The following is a 24,986-nucleotide window of genomic DNA, read 5'->3' as shown; positions in this document are numbered from 1 at the left end:
CCCACCCACCCGGCCCTTAGATAAATGGTTTGAGGGGCGTTCTGCGGAGAAGAGACCTGCGATCAGTAACTAGTGGCTAAACAAAATGGATGGGAGCCCGCCTGCCGGGCTCCATAGGCCAGCTCTGAGGGGGGATATGGCAAGCTCTCCACTGGGAGGAAGTGACCACCGGCTGGGGAGGCTAGGGCGACAGATTTCGAGCCTCTCGGGCGACCCGGGGCAGCCTGGCGGTCGAGAGGTGGACCCCGGTAATGGCAGACAAGGATCGAAGGGCGGGACCCACCACTCTAAGGGGCAGGTGCACAGCACTTGGCGTAGGGTACCCAGTTGCGAGATGCGAACCAGATGGTGTTCCTCCCTTAGGGTTGGGAAGGTGTTGGAGCATGATATGCACATAAAAGTAGTTATGAATGTAACTTGTAAATAAAGATATGCATGTTATTGCTTGTCATGTTTATACAATGTTGTGAATAAACATGGCCTTTTTTACCCCACCTGAATCTCTTGGTGATTTCAAATGTGGGGATCTTGCATGTCTAGGGTAGTTGGGCGGCGGGGGAAGATCTGGAGGGTATGGGTCCTAAAAGGGACTGATATTTATCTGGCAGCATTAAGCCAAAAAAAGTGGCTTAGTGCTGCCTTATAAATATCACGCAGGCTTCTGTGCCACAGAACTTCACAAAAAAAGACGTTCCGATGGTGCAAGGGGTTTCATAAATGAGGGCCAATAATACATACACTACACTCTACAAATCATCCCATAATGCTTTGCAGGGCCTTTGGTTGGGATTGTACTTTTGCCCATACCTGTGCTTGGGGTGGTCATAGGAGGATAGGACCAGTAAATGTAAATGTAAATGTTAAATGTACAGGAATTTATATAGCGCAAATCACCGAGCGGTTTCTAAGTGCTTGCTTAGGGAACCCGTCCTGGTATTCCCCTGTGAGATAACCCCGGCAGGGTATCCGCAAGGTGAAAGCCAGGCATCCCGCCGCGAGGGACCAGTACCGAATCATTTCAGCATGATGTGCTCTTTGTGTTCAAGGCATCTGCTTGGTCCTCCCCCTAGGTTAGGAAGGACCCCAAAATCATCACGTCGCTCACTGGTTGCTATTTTTCATTTTCACTTTTGTGAGATGACTATATGCATTTTAGCATGTAAAGATAGTATTGTTTATTGTTTAATTAAAACACAGCTTGCTATATTTTTATTTTTGTGAGATGGGTATGTGTATTTTAGCATGCAGATATAGTTTTTTTTATTAAACGTATGTGAGATTTCTGTTTAAAACTTTTATTAATACATGACAACAGAGTTTGTGCAAAATCTCTGGAATAGAATACTGTAACCACATTCCTTTAATAAACCAATGTTAACTTTATATACTTCAAAACATGTAACCAATTCACAAAAATGAGCTTTGAAAAATATCAATCAATGAGAGAGGTGATGATTTGTGTGTCCCCCCAGCCTAGGGGAAGGACCAAGCAGGTGTCTTCAACACAAAGAGCATATCATGCTCAATGATTGTGGTGATCACATCCTCCTGGGACCACCCCAAGCAAAGTTATGGGAAAAAAATATACAATGCCAACTAAAGGCCCAGCAAAGCATTATGGGATGAGATTCTAGAGTTTAGTGAATATTATAATGTTAGCTCTCAGCTGAGCCCGAGAGCCTGCCCCTTGAGATATGTTTTGATATTGGATACTATAATATTCACTGCACCCTAGAATATTGTCCTATAATGCTTTGTAGGGGGTTTGGTTGGTATTGTATTTTTAATGCCCATAACTGTGGACCTAGGAGGATGGGACCACCATCAATTGTTCAGAAGGATGTGTTTAAGGCATCTGCTTGGTTCTCTACCTAGGTTAGTGAGGACATCAAAACCATCACCTCTCCCACTGCTTGCTGTATTTTTGTTTTCTCGTTTGTGGGATGATTATATGCATTTTAGTATGTAATAATGTTACTTGTTGTTTTACCAAGGCTATGTGAGGATTCTGTTTTCATAATTGTGGTGAGATGGAGTTGCTGAGCAGAGTTCATGAAGTTTTAGATCTATTCTGGAACTATGCCCACGCTTATGGCTGGGTCACACAACTGTATTTAAGGTAACAATTTGCTTTTGTGGACTTCTTTCCAAACAGTAGACTAAGGAGGACTAGATGTTGGCAGGATAGGTCATTCTGCCACAATATGTGGGGCAGAGCTGTTATCTATCCCACATATATTTCAAATAAGCTGCCACAACACACAAAGTACTTCACACTAGGTTTTTGTCACCCCAGACTCCTTGGAGCCGGGCAGGGAGGAAATTCCAGAACCATCTGTGTGGGAAAGATTCCACTTCAAAGCTAGCACCAGTAAAAAAAATAGGACAATCAGACCCACTCTTCAGTTCACTCCTGAACCTGTGGCGGACACTCAGAAAGTCTGCCCTGCACTTCTGCGAACTGCCCTGCTGCTTGCGGCCTGATTTGTACATCAGAAGTCTGCCCTGCTGCTGTAAGCCAGCCTTGACCCCTTGGAGGACTCCCTGCTGCTGGAGAACTGCCTTGTTCCTTGAACCCAGGACTACCAGAGCAACTCAAAGAGCTAGTTGGCTGACCTCCTCTTGTGAGCTAAAGAGACACAAAATGCTCCAGTAACTTGAATGCTGCACCTGGACCCTGGGTGAAGTGAGTTCTACCCTACAAATGGTGTGCTCCCAGTCTTGGACCTTGGAAGTGGTGCTAAAGATACCAAAACAGCCAGAATCCAAGCCTGGGAAATATTGTCAGCCCAAAAGAAAGGAGACTTGGACCTATCCGGTCGATGATCTGCTCAAGGTGCATTGCCTGTCAGCATGACTTTGCTGTAGCTCCCGCTACATTCTTCTCTACAGCCTTTAATCCTATTCAGAGGCTCCTAATGGAAGAGGTACCCCTCCACGTGGAGCCCTCATCTACTGCAGCTTGCAGCTTCATGCCACTGGAGATTCCTGGCTTCCAAAAAAGAGACTTATGGCTAGATTTAAATGTTGGCAGTACATATCCCCATCATGACGGTCCGCCTTCCCGATTTATCTGTTGCTGAACCTTTGGTTTGGTTACTGCATTGACTACTCAGTCTGGACACAGGGCCGTTGGAGAAATGGCTACATGTATCCGCCCACCCAATCAGGATGGGTGAACATGTAGCCATTTTGTTTTACTGTTCGTATCAGCCAGACGAATAGTAAAAAACAAATAATGCTCCCCCTGCCATCATGATGACGCAGTACTGCACCAAACAGCAATACGCATTGAAAGGAACTGCCATGACAAGGGTGCCTGCCAATGTATTATAAATGACCGCATGTTTGGCGTTCATTTATAAATTTGACAGCTCATTCTTCACCATTGTCCATGGAAATTCCATGTCAGAGCAGTAGAAGCTTGTAGACGTCCTGATCCATAAGTGGATGTGAGGCATCTACTGATTCCAGAATTAGTGTCTAAAAGGAATATTACTGGAGATACCTGCACTATTACAGAAAATCTTTTTATTATGCAACAACACCTACCTAATTTTTTAGCAGATGTGTTTGTGGTCCCCATGTGCTTCCTTTAGTACCTGGTAGACCTGTGATTAACCCTATTTATCTCTGCAAAATCCAGAGGGCCATCTCAAGTACCAATTTATAAGATACAAGACATGCATTATTGGGTTACAGTTTAACAGAGACCTCTCCTTCAGTGCCCATATCAATACAACCACAACAAATATGTTCTTACAACTGCAGCATTTGCAGGTGGCGATCCCCCTCTAGGTTTTCCCACAAAATCTCATAGTTAATTAGCTTGGTGCTCTCCAGATTGACTAATACAACATCATTTACAGAGGGCACCCAAAAAATGCTGCCTGGCTATTCTTTGATCTGTAACAATGTAATGGCATAATCTCAGCCTCAAAATGACTATACTAGCCACCCATCAAGGCAGATCATAAGATCCTAGCTGTACCCTACATCATCTCTTCTAATGCTGTCCACATGGAATGAACTTGTCATCTTTCCAACATATCGTAAAATGTACTGGCTAGATCTCTTCACAAGTAAGGCTCATGACTTGAAACCTTATGCCTATACATATAAGACTGAAGGTCACTCCAACTTTTCCATATGCATATGCACTCCTGACCTATTTGTGTGTTCGTTATTTTTTCAATGGGCAAGTCCAATTCATGTTAAAATCACTGGCAATTCAGGGAGGTAGGCATTTCAGAGGTAGCCTGACCAGCCCTAAGCTGAATACTAACCTGTGGTGGTGGGCCTGGCAAAGGTTGTCTGTGGTAATTCAGGAGCGTGAGTCATCTTTTCATAGCAGTGTTATGAGGAAGACCAGCAGCAGGTTCCTTGCTTACTAGTAGAGTATATACATCCTGCAGGTCTCTTGATGCAGAAGCTTGAGAATGCATAATTGTGTGGATGAATGTACTGTTGTACTTTACATGTTGCTGTTATCCGGGTGGTGGCAGGACATTATCCAACATGGCTTCAGTAGATAGCTGCTTTCGACCTTTAGAAGGGATGTGTAAAGTTAGGAGTGGTTGTTAGTGTCTGTACATTTTTAGTGTGGTATGAACTTTGGATTAGATTCATCTATGTGTGCATCGTCATCTAGACTCCATTCGCATCAGGGATGGCAGCATCTTGGCACAACCAAGGAAAGCCGTTTGAGCATGCAGTGAAAAGAGATGAGCATCACGTCCTAACTGGATGTTGAGTCTGGTAAATTACTCACAGTTGTCGTATATGAGTGGCATCTGGTGCCTTCTTGGTGGAAAGGTGTGCACAGCCAATGGTCCAGCGGCAAGGTCAAAGCTACATCTGTCATAGGCATCTATCTTCCTCTGTGATACCCTCTGGTGTGACCGGAAGGGGATACAACATGGGGCCAGAGTACATCTATGACTTTCATTACTGGCTTCTAAAAATATGATTGTAAAATGCAGATTAGGGCTCTGGTGACTCCCTAAAGAGAACCTGTGGCAGAATATTGTAGAAGCCATATAAGCTTTGTCTTTAGGCTGAGGCGCTTTCAATTTCAGCATGATATGGCAAATTAAAAGTTATTTGACCCACTGGTTACATTTTTTCGCCCTGAAGTAAGTCCTGCATGCATTACGGGAGATGGCTTGAGGGAAAATAAAGCGACAATTGGTCTGCCATTCCATAGCCACATGGGTGGGCCTGCCGTCCCTCCTTTGAATTTTGAAGACTGTACCCCACCCCTGACCCCACCTTAAAAAGCAAAAGCAGCATTGAGTAATTTATGGACCTATTTTCTTCTCCACTGCAGTTCTTGACATGGTGGAGTTTGTGCCACTGAGAGAACAGACACTTCAGGAATGGTGTGGAGGGTGGGGGTTGATGCAGCCCATCCAATGCCTATGCTGCACGTGTCAGACCCATCAGGGTTTTCCCAATAGTGTTTCCAGCAGCAATTCCAGTAATAGGAAAACCACATTCCCCCAACTACTCAGAGCGGCAGGGGAACCGAGATAAGGGCGGTCTGAGCTGTTGCCAATTTTGTTGGCTGCTCATAGTAGCACATGATTACACTTAGACCCCCATTACATGTGGTCCATTATTCCCAGGGAGGCTGGTAACAGGAGTTTCTGATCCTGTATGAGTTACAAGCTCCTCAGGAACACGAAAGATTGGGAGTGTTGCACTCATCCATTCCAGATGTTGACATGAAATGGAGCGGTACATGCCACATGTAAAACTAGTGTTCACCTTAAGAATATTAATTAAGGCCAATGGAAATTATGTGATTTGCCTAATGTTAAAAGATGGATGTCTTAGCACATGAAGACAGATGGAAATGGTGAAATAAAGGGGGCTATGTACAATGAAGTGACAGAGCGTGTCGTTAGCCTCCTGGGCTTAACAACACTCTCCGCCACTTCGGAAACGCAAGGCTGCACCATATTTACAAGCATGTGGTGCAGCCTTGCATTTCCCCCTGTGATAGCACTAAGTTTAACAACTTAGCGCCAACGCAGGTACCCATGCACCAGGTGCGAGGGTGTCTGTGTGCAGGGGGGAATTGGTTATGTGTAGGAAGGTGTTCCTTTCTACACATAAACAATCCTAAAATGCCATGTTGTAACCTTCATATGTGCTGCTTCATGCAGCACACATGAAAGTTAGAAAATTGCATTTTTTAAAAGGTTTGTTTATGTACAGGAAGGCACTCCTTCCTGTTCATAAACAAACCGTGGCATTTTGCTTTTTCTATGTGTGCTGCACAAAGCAGCACACATGGAAAAAGCAAAAACGAGGAGAAATAATGCATTTCTCGTTGTTTCGCCAAGTTCAGACAAGGATTTTCCTGGTCCTAATGTTGGCGCTGCCTCCTATGTGCGCTGCCTCCTATGTACGCAACCCTTGTACATAGGGGGAAGCGTCAAATACAATGGGTGTTGTGGTGGGCCACCCACCACAACACCCACTGCATGCCCCTTTCACGCTAAACATAGTGTGAAAGGGTGCCTTATGTACAGGGCAGCGTTAAGACACATTAAGTGGCTTAACACTGCCTTGTACATAGGCAAGGCCCTGATCGCCATGGGAACGTCACAAAAAGTGACGTGTCCATGGCGATTGGGCTTGTACATATGCCCCATAGTGTTTGTAATTCACAGCTTTCACTTGGTCTAACAGTATGAGAGTGTTACACAACCTGGAAGTAACAAAACCTTGTAGTATATCTTTGGCATGTAATAGATTTGCATGCTTTTGGAAAATCACTTGCGTTGCAGAAGAAAAGTTAAATTCTCAGCTAGAGGAGTCTTGGCTGAAGGAGGATCCCTCACAGGAGTTACCTCCACCGGACAATCTTCGGGCCCGATTCACAGAATGAACTTAAGACTCAATCCAAAACGTACTACTATTTTGGTATTCACAGAATGCACTTACTACTTTTGGCATTCACAGAATGAACTTACTACTTCTGGTATTCACATAAGTTAGGATTTTGTCCTAAGTTTGTCTTAAGACAAACTTAAAACAGACTTAAGACAGACTTAAGACAGACTTAAGACAGATTTAAGACAGACTTAAGATAAAATCCTATCTTCTGTGAATACCAAAAGTAGTAAGTTCATTCTGTGAATACCAATAGTAGTAAGTGCATTCTGTGAATACCAAAAGTAGTAAGTGCATTCTGTGTCGGGGGTGTGGCTAGCGCCCGATGATGATGGCGGCTTTTCTGTAGCTCTCCCAGGAGGCGCGGAGAGCGGAGGACCCGGCATGACTCCTATCTGCGTCATTCGCATCAATTGTCACAAAATTCGATGTCGGAAGATGTGGTGACTTAAAGGGGCCAACTTGGTCAACCTGCTGTACCCTCTTAACCCCTTCCATGCTCATGACGAGCTCAGCTCGTCATGAGGTAGCCTGGAGCTGTGCTCATGACGAGCTGAGCTCGTCATGACACCAGCAAAAGTGCAATTCCCAGCACAGGAGGGGAATTGCCTTAGCAGCCATAGTGTTTTAAGGACTTTTTGCTATCATGTGAGTGTCGCGCTGATATTTGGTGCAGTGGCCGCCATTTTGGGGATTCGCTGACGGAGCTCTGCTCCTAGCGGTTCCGCGCTGATACCAAGCTGGCAGATTTTTCTTGATGTCGCTTTGCTCTCCTGTCTGCACATAGCCATGCCTCGCTCACTTGCCTCAATACAACAACCTCGTTGCACTTAGCGCGTTCGTCAAGCACTTTGGTTGCTTTCTCTTCACGACGCAGCAGTCACTATTTTCGCAGTGCTGACGTAGCCTGCCACTCGGTTCTACTGCAGTTGCCCTTTTTTATGAAACAAGCGCTAGTTGACTCTCATGCTCTTTGAATGGTGCTTAATTTCACTTCACAAATGGGTATCAGTCTTGAAGTTGCAGCCTCCATTTTGTAGACCTGCCGACGGAGTCCTGCTCCTAGCAGCTCTACATTATACTGAAGCTTTACAAAATTACTTAATGCTGCCTCATTGTCCTTCTTGCGCATCAATATGCCTCACTCCTTCTTTTACACCACTATTATGGATCTACTGAATTTAGCGCTTTCCTCATGACTTCTGGACATTATTGATTGGAGATGCTGCAGTCATTTTCTCTTCATCGCTGACGCAATTTAATACCCAGCTTCTATGAGGTTGTGCTTTTTCCTGAACTAAAAGCTTGTTGTTCATTTCCTCCTCACTGACAATGCTCATTTTTCTTCAACATATACTTCTCAAGAACTGCTAAGTTATTATGCCTACAGTAATTTTCCTGTCATGATGGTTATTTTGCTGTTACCTTACAGTGCATATTTGTTTTCAAAGTTATCTATGCCATTACTGCTATTTTTATGTTTTTTAAGCCTAACAGAATAACTTGCCTTATTATGTGTTCTTCTTATGAAGTGCTTTACTCTTTTATATCGGCTGGCATGTATTTAACTGACCTCTTTTTGTGACTCACACAGTATTAATTCTCTTTCACTGCATTAAGTTTTATTGTATTCGAATGTTTTTGATGCTATCCTACATTGTGAGGGTTTTTGCTTCTTTTTGACATCTGTGAGATGATACTTCCTTCTTGCAGGAGTTGCTTTTAAATTCACTAACTCTATTTTGGTGGCACCTTTGCCTGAGTTCCTCAGTATCATTATTTGATGTCATGCTCCACTCATGCTTAGGTTTTTATCCATAGTAGACAGCTCTGTTACTCGCATACCTGTTCTAGTATACTCTAGTTGCACGTGTGTTTAACTGTTCAGTTTTTCCCTACATTCATCTATTTATTCAATTCTCTATGGGTAGACTGTCCAAGGATCTACGTAAGCCTTCTCCAACTCCACGTAAATTTCTCCTCCATACAAGTTCTTGATTTCAGTGTCTCGAGATGGATGACTCCATAGGCTCCTCTTCTAAAGGCTCCTCTTCTTCTCCTTCAGCTCCACAAACGAGTGGAACTACTAAATGTTCAATTAAAAGACTGAAAAAGGATCCGCCTTCTCCTCCCAAACACTCTTCAACAGTGACAATGGATATCATTTTAGAGGAAATTAGGGCCCTGTGCCCCTTCATTGAGGAGACTAAAACTACTCTTGAGGTAACTAAATCTACTCTTCAGCCGTTATCTGACAAATGGTTGAATATTGATGGCCGTGTGACTCTTCTGGAGCAGAACGTTGACAATCTTACCTCCTCTGTTGCCAAAGTTGACCCGCTCTGTGCACAAGTTTCAGCACTTCATAAACAAATTGAAAACTTGGAAAACAGGAACAGGAGAAATAATCTCCATATCTATGGCCTTGCGGAAAATTCAGAAGGTTCTGATGCCCTTGCTTTCTTCAAGTCTTTCTTACCAAAAATTCTTCAGTTACCGGATGGTACCAACCTTAACATACAAAGAGCGTATCGCTTGGGTCCTCCTCCCACTGGGTTATCTGCCTCTACTGTTAAAAAGCCAAGAGGTGTCCTCCTCTACTTCCTCGAATATACAGATTTACTTACAGTTTTATCAGCAGCCAAAGCTATGCCTCGAATTACTTGGTCTGGAAATCGCCTTTTCTTCTCGCAGGACTATGCAAAATCCACTGCTGATCGTCGTAAAGAGTTTCTTTCACTTAGACCACAGCTGCGTTCTATGGGAGCGAGATATGGACTTTTTGATCCCTGCCTTTCCAAAGTGACCTTCAACAACAATACCACTACCTACGAGGATCCATTAAAACTGAAGAGCTTCCTTTACTCTCACAGTGATTCTACAATGGATACTACTGCTTTCTCTAGTTCTAAATGATTATCTTTACATGCTAATTTTGTATTATTACATCTTTCTTATGCTCTATATTGTTCTATATGACTGTTATGTTTAGAATGTTTTTCTGGTTATCTGTTTACGTTATTTTTTATAAGTCTTACTGTTAAAAATTACCCTTTTTCCCCTTTTATACAGATTAACTTCTTCCACGTTATACCCCATCCTTGTGTCCTTGGAGTCCGCTGCGGTCGTCTTCCTTCCCTGCCTTCCCTTTGGAGCTTAGGACCCGTCATTGTTCTATGTGGCCTCCATTCTCCCTCCCCTTTGTATGTTTTCCTCATTATGTATGTTGTTCATTCTTCTCATTATATTACTTTGTTCTCATATTTCTTTCCTTATTCTTTTCGTGTTTGTCAAGCTCTCAATTCTCTTCTTGCTACATTGTTTTTTATCTCAATTTCGTTGTCTCTCTATTGCTCCAGTTTTCTCATTTCTTTTCATATTCGCTTACTATTCTCCTTTATTTTTTTTCTTTTCTTCTAAGTTTTTTTATTTATCATATAACTAGTTTTTACTTCGCTGTTTTCCATGAAAATATTCTTTTTCATTTTTGTTGGTTCTTCTTCACATGCTTATATGCCTTAATTCTTTCTATTCTTCAAATTTGTTCCTCAACTGGTTTTCTGCTATTTTTTTTAAACTTACTGTATGCCTTTAAAAATATTATCTTGGAATGTTAAAGGTTTGCATTCACTAATTAAACAACAGAGAGTATTCTCTCACCTAGCCAAGCTAAACGCAGATATAGCCTGCATACAAGAATTACATTTATCAGCTGACTAATCTGTTAAACTAAAGAGGGGTTGGGTAGGTGAAGTATATTTTTCCCCAGGTGATGGTAAGCGTAACAGAGTCTTGGTTTTGTTTAGAAAATCTCTTCCGATCAAGTCAATAACGCATTATACAGATTCTTCAGGTAGATGGGTATTAGTGAATTTTATTTTAGATAATGTCCCCATTTCCATTTTAAATGTTTATGCTCCAACGGTTGGTGATCCCTAATTTTGGACCTGCTTAGCACTGCTGATTACCCAACATTACATTGATAATTTCATTCTTGTGGGTGACTGGAACAATGTTTTTGACCCTTTTTTGGTTATACACTCATCTAGTGCATACATCCCTCATAAGTCAAAAAAATCTTTTACACGACTCATTACACAATATAAGCTTGTTGATGCATGGAGACTCTGCAATCCCACTTTACGAGAATACTCTTTCTTCTCTCCCCCTCGTCAAACTCAATCCCGTTTGGATTACTTTTTTATTTCACATCACCTTACCCAGTCCCTTATTTCTTCGGATATTGGTTCAATCTTAATTTCTGATCATGCCCCAGTCTCTATTAATTTGGATGTTTTGCAAAAACCTACTTCCATTAAAAAATGGCGCTTTAATAATGCTCTCCTTCTCAACTCACAATTTGTTTCTTCCTTTACATCCTTTTTTCATTAATATTTTGTGTTCAATCACTCGGATGAAGTTCAATTCTCTGTAGTATGGGATGCTTTTAAAGCAACAGCTAGAGACTTTCTTATTAGCTATGTTTCTCGCAAACGGAAGAAAGCTCAACAAGTCACTAATTAACTTTAACTTTCTGTACTTTTCCCTCAATAGAGGGGTGAGACAGGGTTGCCCACTTTCGCCTTTTTTGTTTAATCTTGCTCTAGAATTTTTGTTATTGAGAATTCGTCAAAATGATAAAATACATGGTTTTAATTTTCTTGAGTCTGACATTAAGATGGCAGCATATGCTGACGATGTATTATTATTCCTCTCATCAACCGGACACATCCCTTCCTCAATTTTTGGATGAGGTTAATTCTTTTGCACAAGTATCTGGCTACAAATTTATCTGGCTACAAATTAAATAAAGACAAATGCGAAATCTTACCCCTTACTAAAGTTACTTTCAAAGGCAACTTTTCTGCTTCGGGTTTTACTAGTAGTCCCAATTATATCAAACATTTGGGACTTAATTTTACATCTTCTCTTTCGGGTACAGTAACTAGGTGTATGGAGGATTGTTTACAAAAATTGACTACTCTCACTACCAAATGGCATCCTCTATATCTGTCGTGGTGCGGGAGATTGGACACAACCAAGATGATGCTTTCTCCTATTGTCTTATTCACAGTATCCAATATACCACTTGCTATACCCTTGAAATACTTTAGGAGAATTAATTCCATTTTGTCTTCCTTTTTGTGGGGACATAAAAAGTCCTGTATGTCTTAATCCAAATTAATGCATCTTAAAAGAGACGGTGGGGTGAATTTTCCGAACTTTTCCCTTTACCATAAATCCTTTGTATTAAACCAAGTGTCAAATTGGATTTCGGATTCCACATCGTCCTCTCCTCTCTGTTTGGCCTTAGAACGGTCTTTCATATCTCCTTTTTCTTTCAAGGAATATCTTATGTTCTCTCGTAAGCCTCAATCTTTATCTACTCCCATTCTTAAATATACTTCTAAAATCCTTCCTAGTTTTCCCATTTTATCCTTTTTCGATCAGCCTATTTGGCACAACACATCCATTTTAATTAACAATAAGTCGATTTTCTGGAAATCCTTGAGATCGCATGGCCTTATTTGGGTGCACCAATTATTCTATCATAATCAGATCATCCCTTTTGAAATAGTCGCCACTTCCTTTAATTTACCTCCCACTTTCCGAGCTAAATACTCGTTATTGACACTTGCACTACAACATGCTTATGATTCTTTTTGCACTTCCTCACCTCCAGCAGGTCACATGCCCTCTGATATTACTACATTACGATCTTCACTTCTTAAACATTCTAAAGCTTCAACAATTTACGCATTTCTTCAATCTTCATCCTTACCCCGCACGAAAACCACATTAGAAGAAGCCTGGGAGAAGGATTTAGGTTTTTTCGGCCTATTGAGTTGTGGGACAATTTGTGTTTGAAGATTCGTAAATCCTCCAGAGCTGCTAATACAATTCAGACACTATTTTGTATTTATAATCGTTTATTATTACCACCACTCATTCTTAGCAAACAATACCCAGACCTCACTGACAAATGTTGGTCCTGCTCCTCACCATGCGCAGATCTCTTTCACATACTTTTCAATTGTCCCCTTGTGCATAGTTTTTGGGTGCAAGTTTGGTCTCAAAGAACAAGATTTTTTCTTCCACTCATTCCTTCTCTATTTCTCACATTTTCCTGGGAATATTTCCCCCATTTGGGATCATTGTAAGTTCAAGGTTAGATTAATTGACTTACTGTTGGCAGTGGCATTTTAACAAATTATCAAAAATTTGAAAGATTTTACAATAATATCTTATCAGGCTTGGTGGTATGCTATCTGCTATAATCATAGATTGGACACAACTTTTGTTTATCCCTTGATTTTAGCTACTAAACGAAGAGAATTGTGGACTCCAGTCACATTATTCTATGATATGAGTGCTAAAAATTCTCTGTCTCCATCCCTGTTGCAACAAGAGGTTCCCAAACCTCCATGACTTCCTATAATTGTATTAAACATATTACTATCATTTTATATTTTCTTAACTTTATACTGTATTTTTTATTATATCCTTCAATGCTTTATAATATGCCAGTTTTGTTTATAATCATTCACAACATTTTATGTTTCTTTTTTCAGCTTGTATTATCACCACTATATATCTTGCTGTATAAATTTGCCTGTCATTAATCTACAACTTATTTTGTAAACTTTGTTTATATTCTTTCAATAAAATCTTTTTTTTAACTTAGAAAGTGCATTCTGTGAATACCAAAATAGTAGTAAGTTTAGGATTGGGTCTTAAGTTCATTCAGTGAATCGGGCCTTCCTTGTTGAGAAGGTAGCACTTATTCATCTACAAGGGGGAGCTATTTTCAAGTAATACTTAATAATATAGTACTCTTGAATTCTGATTAGGCAACATATAGTTTGTATGTTAGGTTAACATTGTTGGCCAGTGTTCTGGCTAGGAGTGGAGTTAGTTACCTACACATGTCCTATGTTAGTTGATGTATCCTCATCACTACAAGGCTTCTGTGACTGAATCATCCTAGCAGTCTTTCTTGCAACTTCATAGGGCTTGCGCATTGAGCTACATGGTCCTTTCTACAGTCACCCTCTACAGCTGTGTGCCTGCCATCTCCTCTGAATCTGCATAGTCTCACCTTCCAACCCTCATTCTTGCCCCTTTCTCTGTTATTCTTCACCCTGTGCAGGAATCGTGTCTGTTGTATTTCTCATTCTCATGGTGACTGTAAAAGCAGCCCAGTGGGGAGTCCAGATGAGGTTTTTCTGGTTCAAAGGTGACGACTTCTTCATTGCTGGTAAGACTTTCCTATGCAGAATGATTTATACTGATGTTTGTTTTTTGCACAATGTAAGACGGGACACTCCTAGTAGTACCTTACAAAAGACACATGATTCTCACAACAAACTACATTTGACACCACTGGTTTTTCTTACTTTCACACAGTCCTGCATTTATGAATGTCTCTCACCTATCAGCAAAGGTGTACCCAGAAAAATAAGCTACCCCCTTCTTTAAACTATATGACTACCACTGAGAAAGGGAACCTGCAATACTGTTTCTTTCAAGGAGGGACCTAAAGAACTGTTTCCTTTAGGAAAGCTAGTTTCATCCATCCATCCATCCATCCAGGCATTCCTTCCTTCCTTCCTTCCTTCCTTCCTTCCTTCCTTCCTTCCTTCCTTCCTTCCTTCCTTCCTTCCTTCCTTCCTTCCTTCCTTCCTTCCTTCCTTCCTTCCTTCCTTCCTTCCTTCCTTCCTTCCTCCTTCCCTTCCTTCCTTCCTCCCTCCCTCCCTTCCTTCCTTTCCTCCCTCCCTCCTTCCTACCTTCCTTTCTTCCCTCCCTCCCTCCTTCCTTCCTTCCTCCTTTCCCTCACTCCATTTGCCTTTTTTTCCTTCCTTGAATTTATCTTTCCAGTCTTCTTTCTGCAATCACTCTATTTGCCTCTCACATTTTCATTGTGATTTTCATCATTCCTCTGTCTCTCTTAAGCCATGTTTGGTTCTGTTACCAACTTTTGGCACCATCCCAAAATTGTTTCATGGCATTTTCTTTCGATTGTGTATTAGTTTCTTCTGCTCACCATTCATAGTTAAGAAGAACCATCCAATGAATTCAATTTTTCTGTTTACACTTTGCTCCAGCTGGTTTAATCAATGGTACACTACACCAAGACCCATACATAAATATGTTTGATTTATAAATGATTACAAACATCATACAACACATTACACTCTGTTGTTGATAGCACCATTAAGCATCAATCCTGGGCATTGTTATACAGCTAAGAATGACTAAGACTCAGTGGGTGATCATCTGAACGAAAAGAAATGTGTTGAACCGTGAGATATCTCTCAAAAACACGCCATGATTTATTGATGGATGTGGAGAAAACTATGTTACTTCAGTGACTTTATTTCTGAAGGATCTATGTGCAACCCTTCCAGCACTGCTTTGTGTTTCAGTCTATTTCTGTCCAACTCACCCATCGTATTGTGCGGTCACGTGCATTACAAATATTTTAAGATACCCTTTGTGTGGTTCTGCTAGCATTGACACTTGATGTTCTGGTGGAGTAAGGACACGATGTGTGATGCATATTTTTGTGGCAGGAATGCACTTTATTCCCCATGTACTGCTGCGTAGGCCAATCACTGAGATTTAGGACCAGTCTATGAACTATTGTAAGAAAAGAACCACACCTATTGTTCATCAGAAACCCCTGAACAAAAGAGGTTTCACCTAATTCTTGTTATCCAGCACTCCCACCAGGACAATTAACATCCACTAACAATGAAAACGATATGCCATGTGCTCCTCCATAGTGTATTCTATGTATCTTCATAGAGTGTCCCAGTCACACAAAGATATATGATACTTGACAAAAAGAGAAACCCTGAATTAAACATATAGGAGCTTCAACAATATGGACTCAGTCATCACCATCCAGAATCAACACTCTCCAAGCAGAAAAGTGGCTTCTACCGCCATCAACCTGCAAGTGTTGCAGGCTTCACCTCGCATGCAGGAGGCGTACTCACATGGGTTAATCCCAAATCAGGTCTCACATTGCAGGACAAGGAGATAGATCCTAATGGCAGGTTTGTCATAACTAGGTGCCGAGCAGAGGGATTTGGGGCAAGATTGGTGAACATATATTGTCCTAACTGTGATGACCCACAATGTTATCATGCAGTGGCAGTGCGTTTGCTCAAGGCAGATGACCTTCCACAAATCTGGGGGGAAGACTTCAATTGCATATTAGCTCCCTCTAGCCACAGGTCTAGGGGCCAGCCCAGTCGGCCGGCGGCAGTAGCAGGAGCTATCATGGACTTGATGGACCAGCTGGGGCTGGTCGTTGTTTGGAGACAGAGTCCCAACATCTCTCAAGGGTTTACACATTATTCTGCACCTCATGACACTCACACTAGGGATGACTACTGGTTGGTAACCAGAAATATCCTCCCCAGGTCACAGCTTGCGAGCCCCTTCCTTGGACCTACTCAGAACATTCTCTGGTTCTGTTAGAATTGGAAATCCCTGCAGAATGCTTTGCACCATTCACATGGAGGTTACACCCTTACTCCTTTTAGACCAGGTGTTTCGCGCAGAAATGGCAACGGCCATTGAGTCCTTTTTCAGGGAGAATATTGGTTCAATCACCTTCATCTGGACAGTCTGGGAAGCCTTCAAGGTGTTTATTAGGGGGGAGGCTATATCAAAACATGCTGGTGTACTGTGTTCTATTCAGAATAGGCTCACAAGGCTAGAGACAGAAATAGCTTGTTTGGAACAGGAACACCAAAGGACTGGCGACAATAAGTGCTTAGACGACATTAAACAAACCCTAGAAGAGTACCATGATACAGCAGATAGTGAGATCAAATATCTGGGCAAAGATGAAAGAGCACGAATATATGGAGAGGGTGAGCGCCATGGACCCTGCTTGCCAACCTATAGCTCCCTCACAGGGGCGCTCAATGTTACTGGGGAGGATGCCAGACTGATCTACGACTCGACAGTAATTGCTAACAGATTCTGAAACTATTATGCAGAGCTGTATAGATCTCTCATAACCAATGATGATAAACGTGACTTCTTAGCACATATACAGATGGCATGGTTTAAGGACTCTCACAGAGAGTACCTCATAGCCCCTCTGCAGCCTAGGGATGTACGGGTGGCATTGATGTCAATGCGGGGTGGGATGGGTCCGGATCTGACGGACTGTCTGTCGCTTTTTACAAAGCCTTCCATGATCTGCTTATATTGCATCTCATCTCTGTGTTTGAGGAGATGGCAGAATGCAAAGTGATGCCCCCCTCAAAGAGAGAGGCTATAATAGTCATCCTTATCAAGCCCGGGAAACCCCTAGTGACTGCTCTTCCTACAGACCCATTTCTCTGTTAAATGTGGACACAAAACGTTTTTGCTAAAAGACTGGCCAATTGAATAGCACCCCTGATCCCTAACCTGGTGGTGGTGGAGCAGGCTGGCTTCCTTCCTAGGCGCAATTTAACATCAAATCTTACAACCGTCATTAGTGCGTTTCGGCATATAATCAAAGTCAAAGCAGTAGCTGTCTTTCTAGACGCTGAGATAGCATTTGACTCTGTGGAATGGCCCTTTATTGAAGCGGTCCTGAGACGTATTGGATTAGGTGAGGTCTTTCTCCAACTTGTAAAAGTACTGTAAGAGGCACCGGTAGCCAGAGTCAAACTGGGGAATAAAGTAACGTCTCCTATTTCCATCTCAAGAGGTACACGTCAAAGATGTCCCCTGTCACCTTTACTGTATGCGCTGGTTGCTGAACCCTGCTGTGCGCACTGAGGGAAAATCATGGACATAGAGGGGTGCGCTTCCCAGGTTACCAATTGATAGCTTCAGCCTATGCAGATAACATGCTCCTATATGTCAGGGATCCTACTATTCACCTCACTCCAGTGCTAACAGAGGTGGTTTGCTTTGGACAGTTGTCTGGCTTAAAGATTGATTGGACCATATCTTAAATTTTCCTGTTAACCCCATTTACCCGCAACCAATGCATATGAAATTACCATTGCAGTGGACCACTAGGTTTTTCAAGTGCACAACGACTCAGAGGTAGTGCTTACTGACAACTATGGGAAAGCCCTGAGTAGGCTTCAGGAGGAAGCAGCCAGATGGATAAGATTGCCCCTCTCGTTGAAGGGACGGATTTCATTATTGAAGATGGTTGTCCTTCCAAGATTTTTATTTATTTTTCAAAATATCCCCATGCTATTTCCGACGCACATATTAGCCAAGATGAGATTGCTCTTCATCAAACTAGCCTGGGCGGGTAAACAACCCCAGGTCAAATGGAAAACTCTCACTTTACCATACTCCATAGGAGGACTCAACGCCCCGGACCTAGAATTATAATATAGGGCAGCCCAGTGCTCACGCATGCATGCATGGATCCCTCCCACACATACACACACATAGAGAAAATCGCTGCTGATCCTGACACTCTGCCTCATGTGTTATTTAAGATGTCTGCTAGAAAGCACAGCGTACTGGATTCACTTAATCCTACTATACATGCCTGGCATAATCTACTTGATAGGCAAGCGGGTGCGCTTATGTACTCGCCTTCAATAACCTTAGAATGGTGCACCTGGCTCCGAAGGGCAAAGAAAGGGAAGTTTCTAATGCTTTGCATTGGGTAAATATCACAGAAGTAGGTGACCTGTTCAGGGAGTGGGTATTCTGTAGATGGGAGAATACATTAGCTGAGGGGCATTCCACTTCGCCACTGGATCACTATCAGCACTTTAAAGTTCAACATGCATTGAGAGCACAACTAGGGGAAAGTCTTCAGAAATCTCCTCAAATAATATCCTGCGTGAAAGCAGCGATGCGTCACTTCTCAGTGCGTACTCCTTGCGACATTCCTGATGCGTCATATTTAATGTATGACGCATCACGGTGCAAGGAGTTACAGATACGTCAGTATTTCTGACGTATCTGTAAGCGCAAAAGTGACGCATTGCTGGAGTGTGTCACAAAAGTGACGCAACTCCAGCAATGCGTCCTTTCACATGGGGCAAGTCCCATGTGAAAGGGCCTGCGTCAGTCTTACGCCTGTTGTGAGGCAGGGAAAAGATATTGACGCATTTGCATCCTAGAAGTGGCGCAGTGAAATCTTATAGATTTCACTGCGTCACTTCTACGACCCTTTCTTGCGTCAATCCGCCCCCCTTGCATACATTATACCTGGTGCAGGTATAATGTGGCGCAGGGGTTTACAAAGTGACGCATCTACCTAGATGCGTCACTTTGTAAATATGGCGCAACAAGGCACATTTTTTACGCCACTGGTGCTTGACAAAAAGTGACGCACCGGCGGCGTAAAAGTGACGCACAGCCTCATAAATGAGGCCAATAGGATTTATAATATCAGGCAAGAAAACAGAAGGGCAATACACAAGAAAGTGCGGCAGGATTGGCAGAGGGATTTGTCACGAATAATTGGAGAAAACGATTGGCGATATTGCTGTGTTGCAACTAGATGAATATCGTTGAATGGCACACATTGCCTCATTCAGTTGAAATATATCATGAAATGTTGTTCAGATATGGCCTGCGAGAGTCAGCTTCCTGCAATCGCTGCGCAGATTGCAGTGTTTTAAATGCAGCTTGGAACTGCCCAGGAATGTTGTAGTTTTGGGAGCAAGTATTCCACATTCTAAATAAAATCACTGGCTCACGCTCTTCCCAGACCCTTTCCTCACGTTGCAATCAATAAAGATGCTCAGTGGGTGGTGGTGATTGGTTTGCTGCTAACAGGCGGGTGGCAATGCATTGGGTCAGGGGCCCGACGCCAACCACAGATGAGTGGGCTAAAGACATGATTGACTGTAATATCTAGACTGATGCCTATACCGAACTTCTGCGTCCGCAGGCTAGACCAAGAGCTTATTGGAGTCTATTCCAACAATACCTGGTGGTAAAGAAACAGGAGAACCGGAGGGAGCAGGAGATGGGGTTACGATAACTGTTTGAGCAGAAGGTAGGGACAGGGTAGCAATGCTAGATTAATTGCAAAACTGTGAGTGGCTGAATATAGCTATTGACATGTGTAACCTGATGGAATGTGTCAAAGAAATACTTATGGCAAAATGTACTTCAATGTGTTCTAGATATGCTGGACACGGTATACTTGGTTACTATAGCCTGAACTGTACCCTTGCATTGACAATGTCTAATTGTTTTTGTGTTGTGTTAACTGAAAAATCAATAAAGACAAAAAACAGCATAAGTTACACAGATGTTTAAATCCTGTGCATGGTCTGAGCCATACTAAATGGAAAATAGGAGTTAAGTATTAGCTGTTACCTAGTGCCAATACTACCTAAGTATATGTTCCTTACACTGAATTACATATATAATATTAAGTACCATATGGGCACCAGGCATGGTGAAATTGAGACATCACTATCAAGAAGGAGCTCTATCAGGAATGAGAGCAGTCATGATGTAAACACGCGGGATGCGGGCAGTTCAAACTCATCATGCCTCGCGTCTAAGAGGCTGCATCCAGGAAGCCGCCATATGACCAAGATGATGCTCCATGGAGAATGCAAGGAGAGTGCGGTCAGAATATCGGCACGGAGCGGACTGGCGGAGGAAAGGACAAGGAAACAAACAAAGGGGCATATTATCAACAACTAGCGATATATATCGAGAAATAAGCGTAGCGATGTTTTTTTTATCGCCGCGCATCGCCGGATTTTATTGCAGATATAACGTGCTATTAGCAAAGTTTATCTCCAAAGCGATAAAATATCCGGCGATAGCGGCGAAATGTGTGAATGTCGCTGGAAATCCAGCGATATTCAGGCATTATCGCTAATAGGGTCTAAACCTGAATATCCACCTCCCATTGGATATACAGGTTAAGAAGTGGTAAGAGCAGGCTTTAGGTTTTGGCGATATTCGCGCTAAGTGCGAATATTTTCATCGCTACGCCTGCGTTTATAATAGGCGATAGCGATGTTAGCGACTGCTTTCAGTCGCTAACAGGTCGCTAACAGGTTGGGTACGTCCACTTTGCATGTCATTAGGGATAAATATCGCTGACCTGCAAATCGGGCTCCTAACCGCTCGCTATCGCCTACAAGCTGTCGCTAACTGCTGTTAGCGACAGCTTGCTAATAGGGCGATAAAATTATCGCCGCTTTTCGGCTGAAAACGGCGGCAAAAGCGTCGATAATCTCATATCGACCGCCTTGATAATATGCCCCAAAGCCCGGAATCACAGCCAGAGAGCTGATCGAATGAAGGAGTTTTGACCAGAGAGGCAGGTGAGTGCACAGTGCAAAGGAATTTATCGGTGGTGAACCTGGAGTGCCACTTTAGGCTTCCCTCCTGGGGCGAAGCGCACAGGGTGGGACCAAGGGAGATGGCCTACCTAGGTATGAGTGTGGTTTGTGGTCCCCCGGTGCTCTCGCAAATGCCTTGGTGCACCCTGCCTCGCAATAACAAGCAGTAGAGGAGCACGCCATCTATTTAAAATCTACAGTTATCAGCCCGCTGGGACTATTAATTGCACGGTCCATTGGGATTTTTATTTAAAACAACTTAGTCGGCTGAGCTTCTGAAACACGTTGCACCACTATTCGAAACATTAGGGCGTGAACGTACTCCAACTAAACCTAAAGCGGCCAAAAGTAAGAAAGGGCAACAGATTTTATGGAAAGAGCAGCGGGAAGGGTGCTGAATTGGAGCACAATATGAACACTTCACTATGACAATCAGAGCCCAAATGTGATGGCCAGCCTACAATTAACTGCAACTTCATTTAATGCTTCTGACTCTCATGAGAAAAACTGGAAAAAGCACTCTTTAACTTCTGTCAGCCATGCCCCAACTACTAACCATGGCAGTATAAGCTCTTCTAGTCCAGTGACGCCTTATGAGGCATCAAATCTGGCAGAAAACCTCCATATCTTTTCTTTAGCTCCCAGGTTCTTGATCCACTGCATACAGGCCATAAGACTGATGGGCCATTAAAGGGGTTGGAAGGGAAGATAAAAGAATTTACACACTTGGCCTTAGGAAATGGCTAGTTTTCTGATCAACACTCCGCAGGAGCGTACGCAAGCATACAAAATGGGATGGGGCAAAGTGCAAGCTCTTCTTCCAAGCAGCAGTTTGAAGGAAGCTTCGGAACCGGGGAGGCTGTTGGCAAAAACGGTCAGTTGGGGTTCATGATACAGAAATCCTGGCCAAAATGAGAGAGATGAGAAATGTCCAGGATAAAGCTCACTATGAAGTACAGACTCAGCTCAGTAGTGTCAGTCAGAATTTACTAAAAGTCAACTCCTGACTGACACAAGCTGAACAAAGTATATCAGACTTAGAAGAATTTCAGAAGAGCAGTATGCCCTGGGTGAGCAAAACTAAACAAGAATTGATTGAGATCAATTTGAAATTGGATTAGTTAGAGAACAGTTGTAGAAACAAATCTGTGCTTTACAGGGATACCTGAAAATCAGGAGATTGACCAAGACCCAATTAAATTCCTTTCAAACCTAATTCCTCAATATGTTCTTTATGTTATTCCGAACAACCAGAATAAGCTGGAAGATCTCACCATCTTGCGGTCTCATTGTATGCCCTTATCTCAGCTTTCAAACGCCAACATTCCACGTCCATTTCTGGTTAATATTTGGGACTTTAGGGTAAAAGAAATGATCTTGTCAGCAGCTATAAGATCAAAAAGGTTCCGGATGGAAGATAAAAGTCACTTTCACATTTATTCAGATGTGTCCGCGACTGCAGACTGGCAGTGAAGAGGTTACAAAGCAATGATGGAACCCTTAAAGAGGCAAGGAAATTCAAGCAGCCTTGGTTCAGCAATCCAAATGAAAGATTCTGGTGGATGGTTGTTTTCGTGTACTGAGTTCAATGGATCAGGCAAATGAGTTCCTCTAATGACAACAGCAACAGCGGTGGCAAAGAGAGGATCCTTCTAAAAGAGGGGAATGAAGGGAAGGGGACAGAGAGTCACACGGTTGGAGACCGTGAATAAAATTCACTAAAACGATATTCAAGTGATCTGAGGAGCTCTCAATTGAAATGCTCTAATTCCTTTCCCCTTTTTTACATCATGTGCAGTTTCTGTTGTATCTTATTCTGTGTTCTCCCTTTTTTCTTTTTTTTCTTCACGGCAGCATCCTTGGAAGATATCTTCTTAGTGCCATTCCAAGGCACTCTATAAAAGGGAGTCAGGGTGGGGGTTCCCCCTGAGCATCAGTGGGCAAGTAACCGAGATGAGGAGTGCCCTCCAGGATGGTCTATCACATCGGTAGGGTTAGGGAGGGAGGGTGGGCTAGGGAAGAGGGGAGGGGTAGAAGAGCAAATGAAAATAAAGATGAGGCAGCTAAGGTACAGTGCAGAATTTACGTTTGTTTAGAGCACACAAGGTATCTATTTAATTTTAGGTATGCCTCATAAGTGTTTAAAAAAAAATTCCTGCAATGTGAGCGGGTTTAATTGTAGAGTGAAGGATCGATCTATGTTGTCCTAGCTTAAATCATTACAAGCTAAAATAATATTGTTGGACTTGGCCCTTTTTGCAGGGTCATCCCTGAACTTTTTGCTTTCCTCCTATATTTTTTTCTGACCTGTTGTTGACTATTTTATGACTCTGGGCATTTTACCACTGCTGATCAGTGCTAAGGATGGGTCACGGCACCGAAACTGCCCTTATCAAAGCCGCAGACAAGATTAGAGCCACCCGAGACCAAGGGGGGACAGCAGTTCTCATACTGCTGGACTTGTCAGCAGCCTTTGACACGGTGGATCATGCCACTCTGATCGACCGTGTCTCAAACATGGGCATTAAACTCAAGGCAAAAGTTTTATTGGCCTCTTTCCTGGCAAACTGCTCCCAGCTTTTGAGCCTCGGCGAATTCAATTCCCCTCCCGTCACACTCCCATGTGGGGTGCCACAGGGATAATCCCTGAGTCCGACGCTATTTAATATCATTGGGCCCGATTCAAATAATGAACTTAAGACTCTATCCTAAACTTACTACTATTTTGGTATTCACAGAATGCACTTACTACTTTTGGCATTCACAGAATGAACTTACTACTACTGGTATTCACAGAAGTTGGGATTTTGTCTTAAGTCTGTCTTAAGTCAAACTTAAGACAAACTTAAGACAAAATCCTTACTTCTGTGAATACCAGTAGTAGTAAGTTCATTCTGTGAATGCCAAAAGTAGTAAGTGCATTCTGTGAATACCAAAATAGTGGTAAGTTTAGGATTGAGTCTTAAGTTCATTCTGTGAATCGGGTCCTATGTGTCGGACCTGGCCAAGATCATCAAAACCCATGGGATGGGGCTAACTACCTATGCCGATGACACACAACTGGTGTTAGCAATCAACAACGATGGGGGAGCAATAGCGGCCAGTTTTTAAGCAGGCATGCTTGCCATGAGCTCCTGGATGGCCAAAAATTGCTTAAAACTAAACTCCGAAAAAACAGAGGTTATGATCTTCGGCAATTTATATCCAATATGGTCCCCTACCTGGGGCCTACCGCTCTGGGCCCCCCACCATCCCCAGTACAGAAAGTAAGAAACCTGGGCATCATATTTGACGATAAACTTACTTTCACAGCCCACGCCAATGCCATCACCTCCCCGCTTTTTACACACTAAGAATGATTAAAAACCTTCTACCATTCCTCCCCTCCAGTGCAGGAAAAACCCTGATAAGCACCCTTGTTATGTTAAAAGTTGACTACTGCAATGACCTGCTCCTGAATGCATAGAAAAAGGTCATCAACAAACTGCAGCTGATACAAAACGGCGCTGCTAGGATTATCACAGGTACCCCTAAACACAAACCCATTTCCTCAGTGGTGCGCAAGCTGCACTAGCTTCCAATCACAAATCACATCAAATTCAAGGCTTTATGCATAGCCTACAAGGCTATTCACAACACCGGTCCAAACTTTCTAAGAAAAGCCCTTTGTACTCACGTACCTAGCAGAAACCTACGATCCTCATCCGCCAATCTCCTCATTGTCCCTCGCACTTTCAAGGTCTCCTGGGGAGATAAAAAATTCACTGTTGCCACTGC

The 24,986-nt window shown here is 42.7% G+C and overlaps 1 protein-coding gene across 1 annotated transcript in view; it reads left to right on the top strand.

Moving 5' to 3' along the window:
- The window catches only part of LOC147736399 (neutral amino acid transporter 9-like), a 418,993-nt gene that overhangs the window by 261,568 nt on the left and 132,439 nt on the right, over positions 1–24,986 (top strand). Inside the window, exon 6 of the mRNA XM_086953750.1 lies at positions 14,054–14,161. Coding sequence (XP_086809876.1) covers positions 14,054–14,161 — 108 coding nt within the window. The remainder of the gene's footprint in view (positions 1–14,053; positions 14,162–24,986) is intronic.

Source organism: Lissotriton vulgaris, chromosome 1_2 (assembly GCF_964263255.1).
Source record: "Lissotriton vulgaris chromosome 1_2, aLisVul1.2, whole genome shotgun sequence".
NCBI lineage: Eukaryota > Metazoa > Chordata > Amphibia > Caudata > Salamandridae > Lissotriton > Lissotriton vulgaris.
The sequence above is the reverse complement of the archived record's forward strand: the minus strand, read 5'-3'. Positions and strand labels throughout refer to the sequence as shown.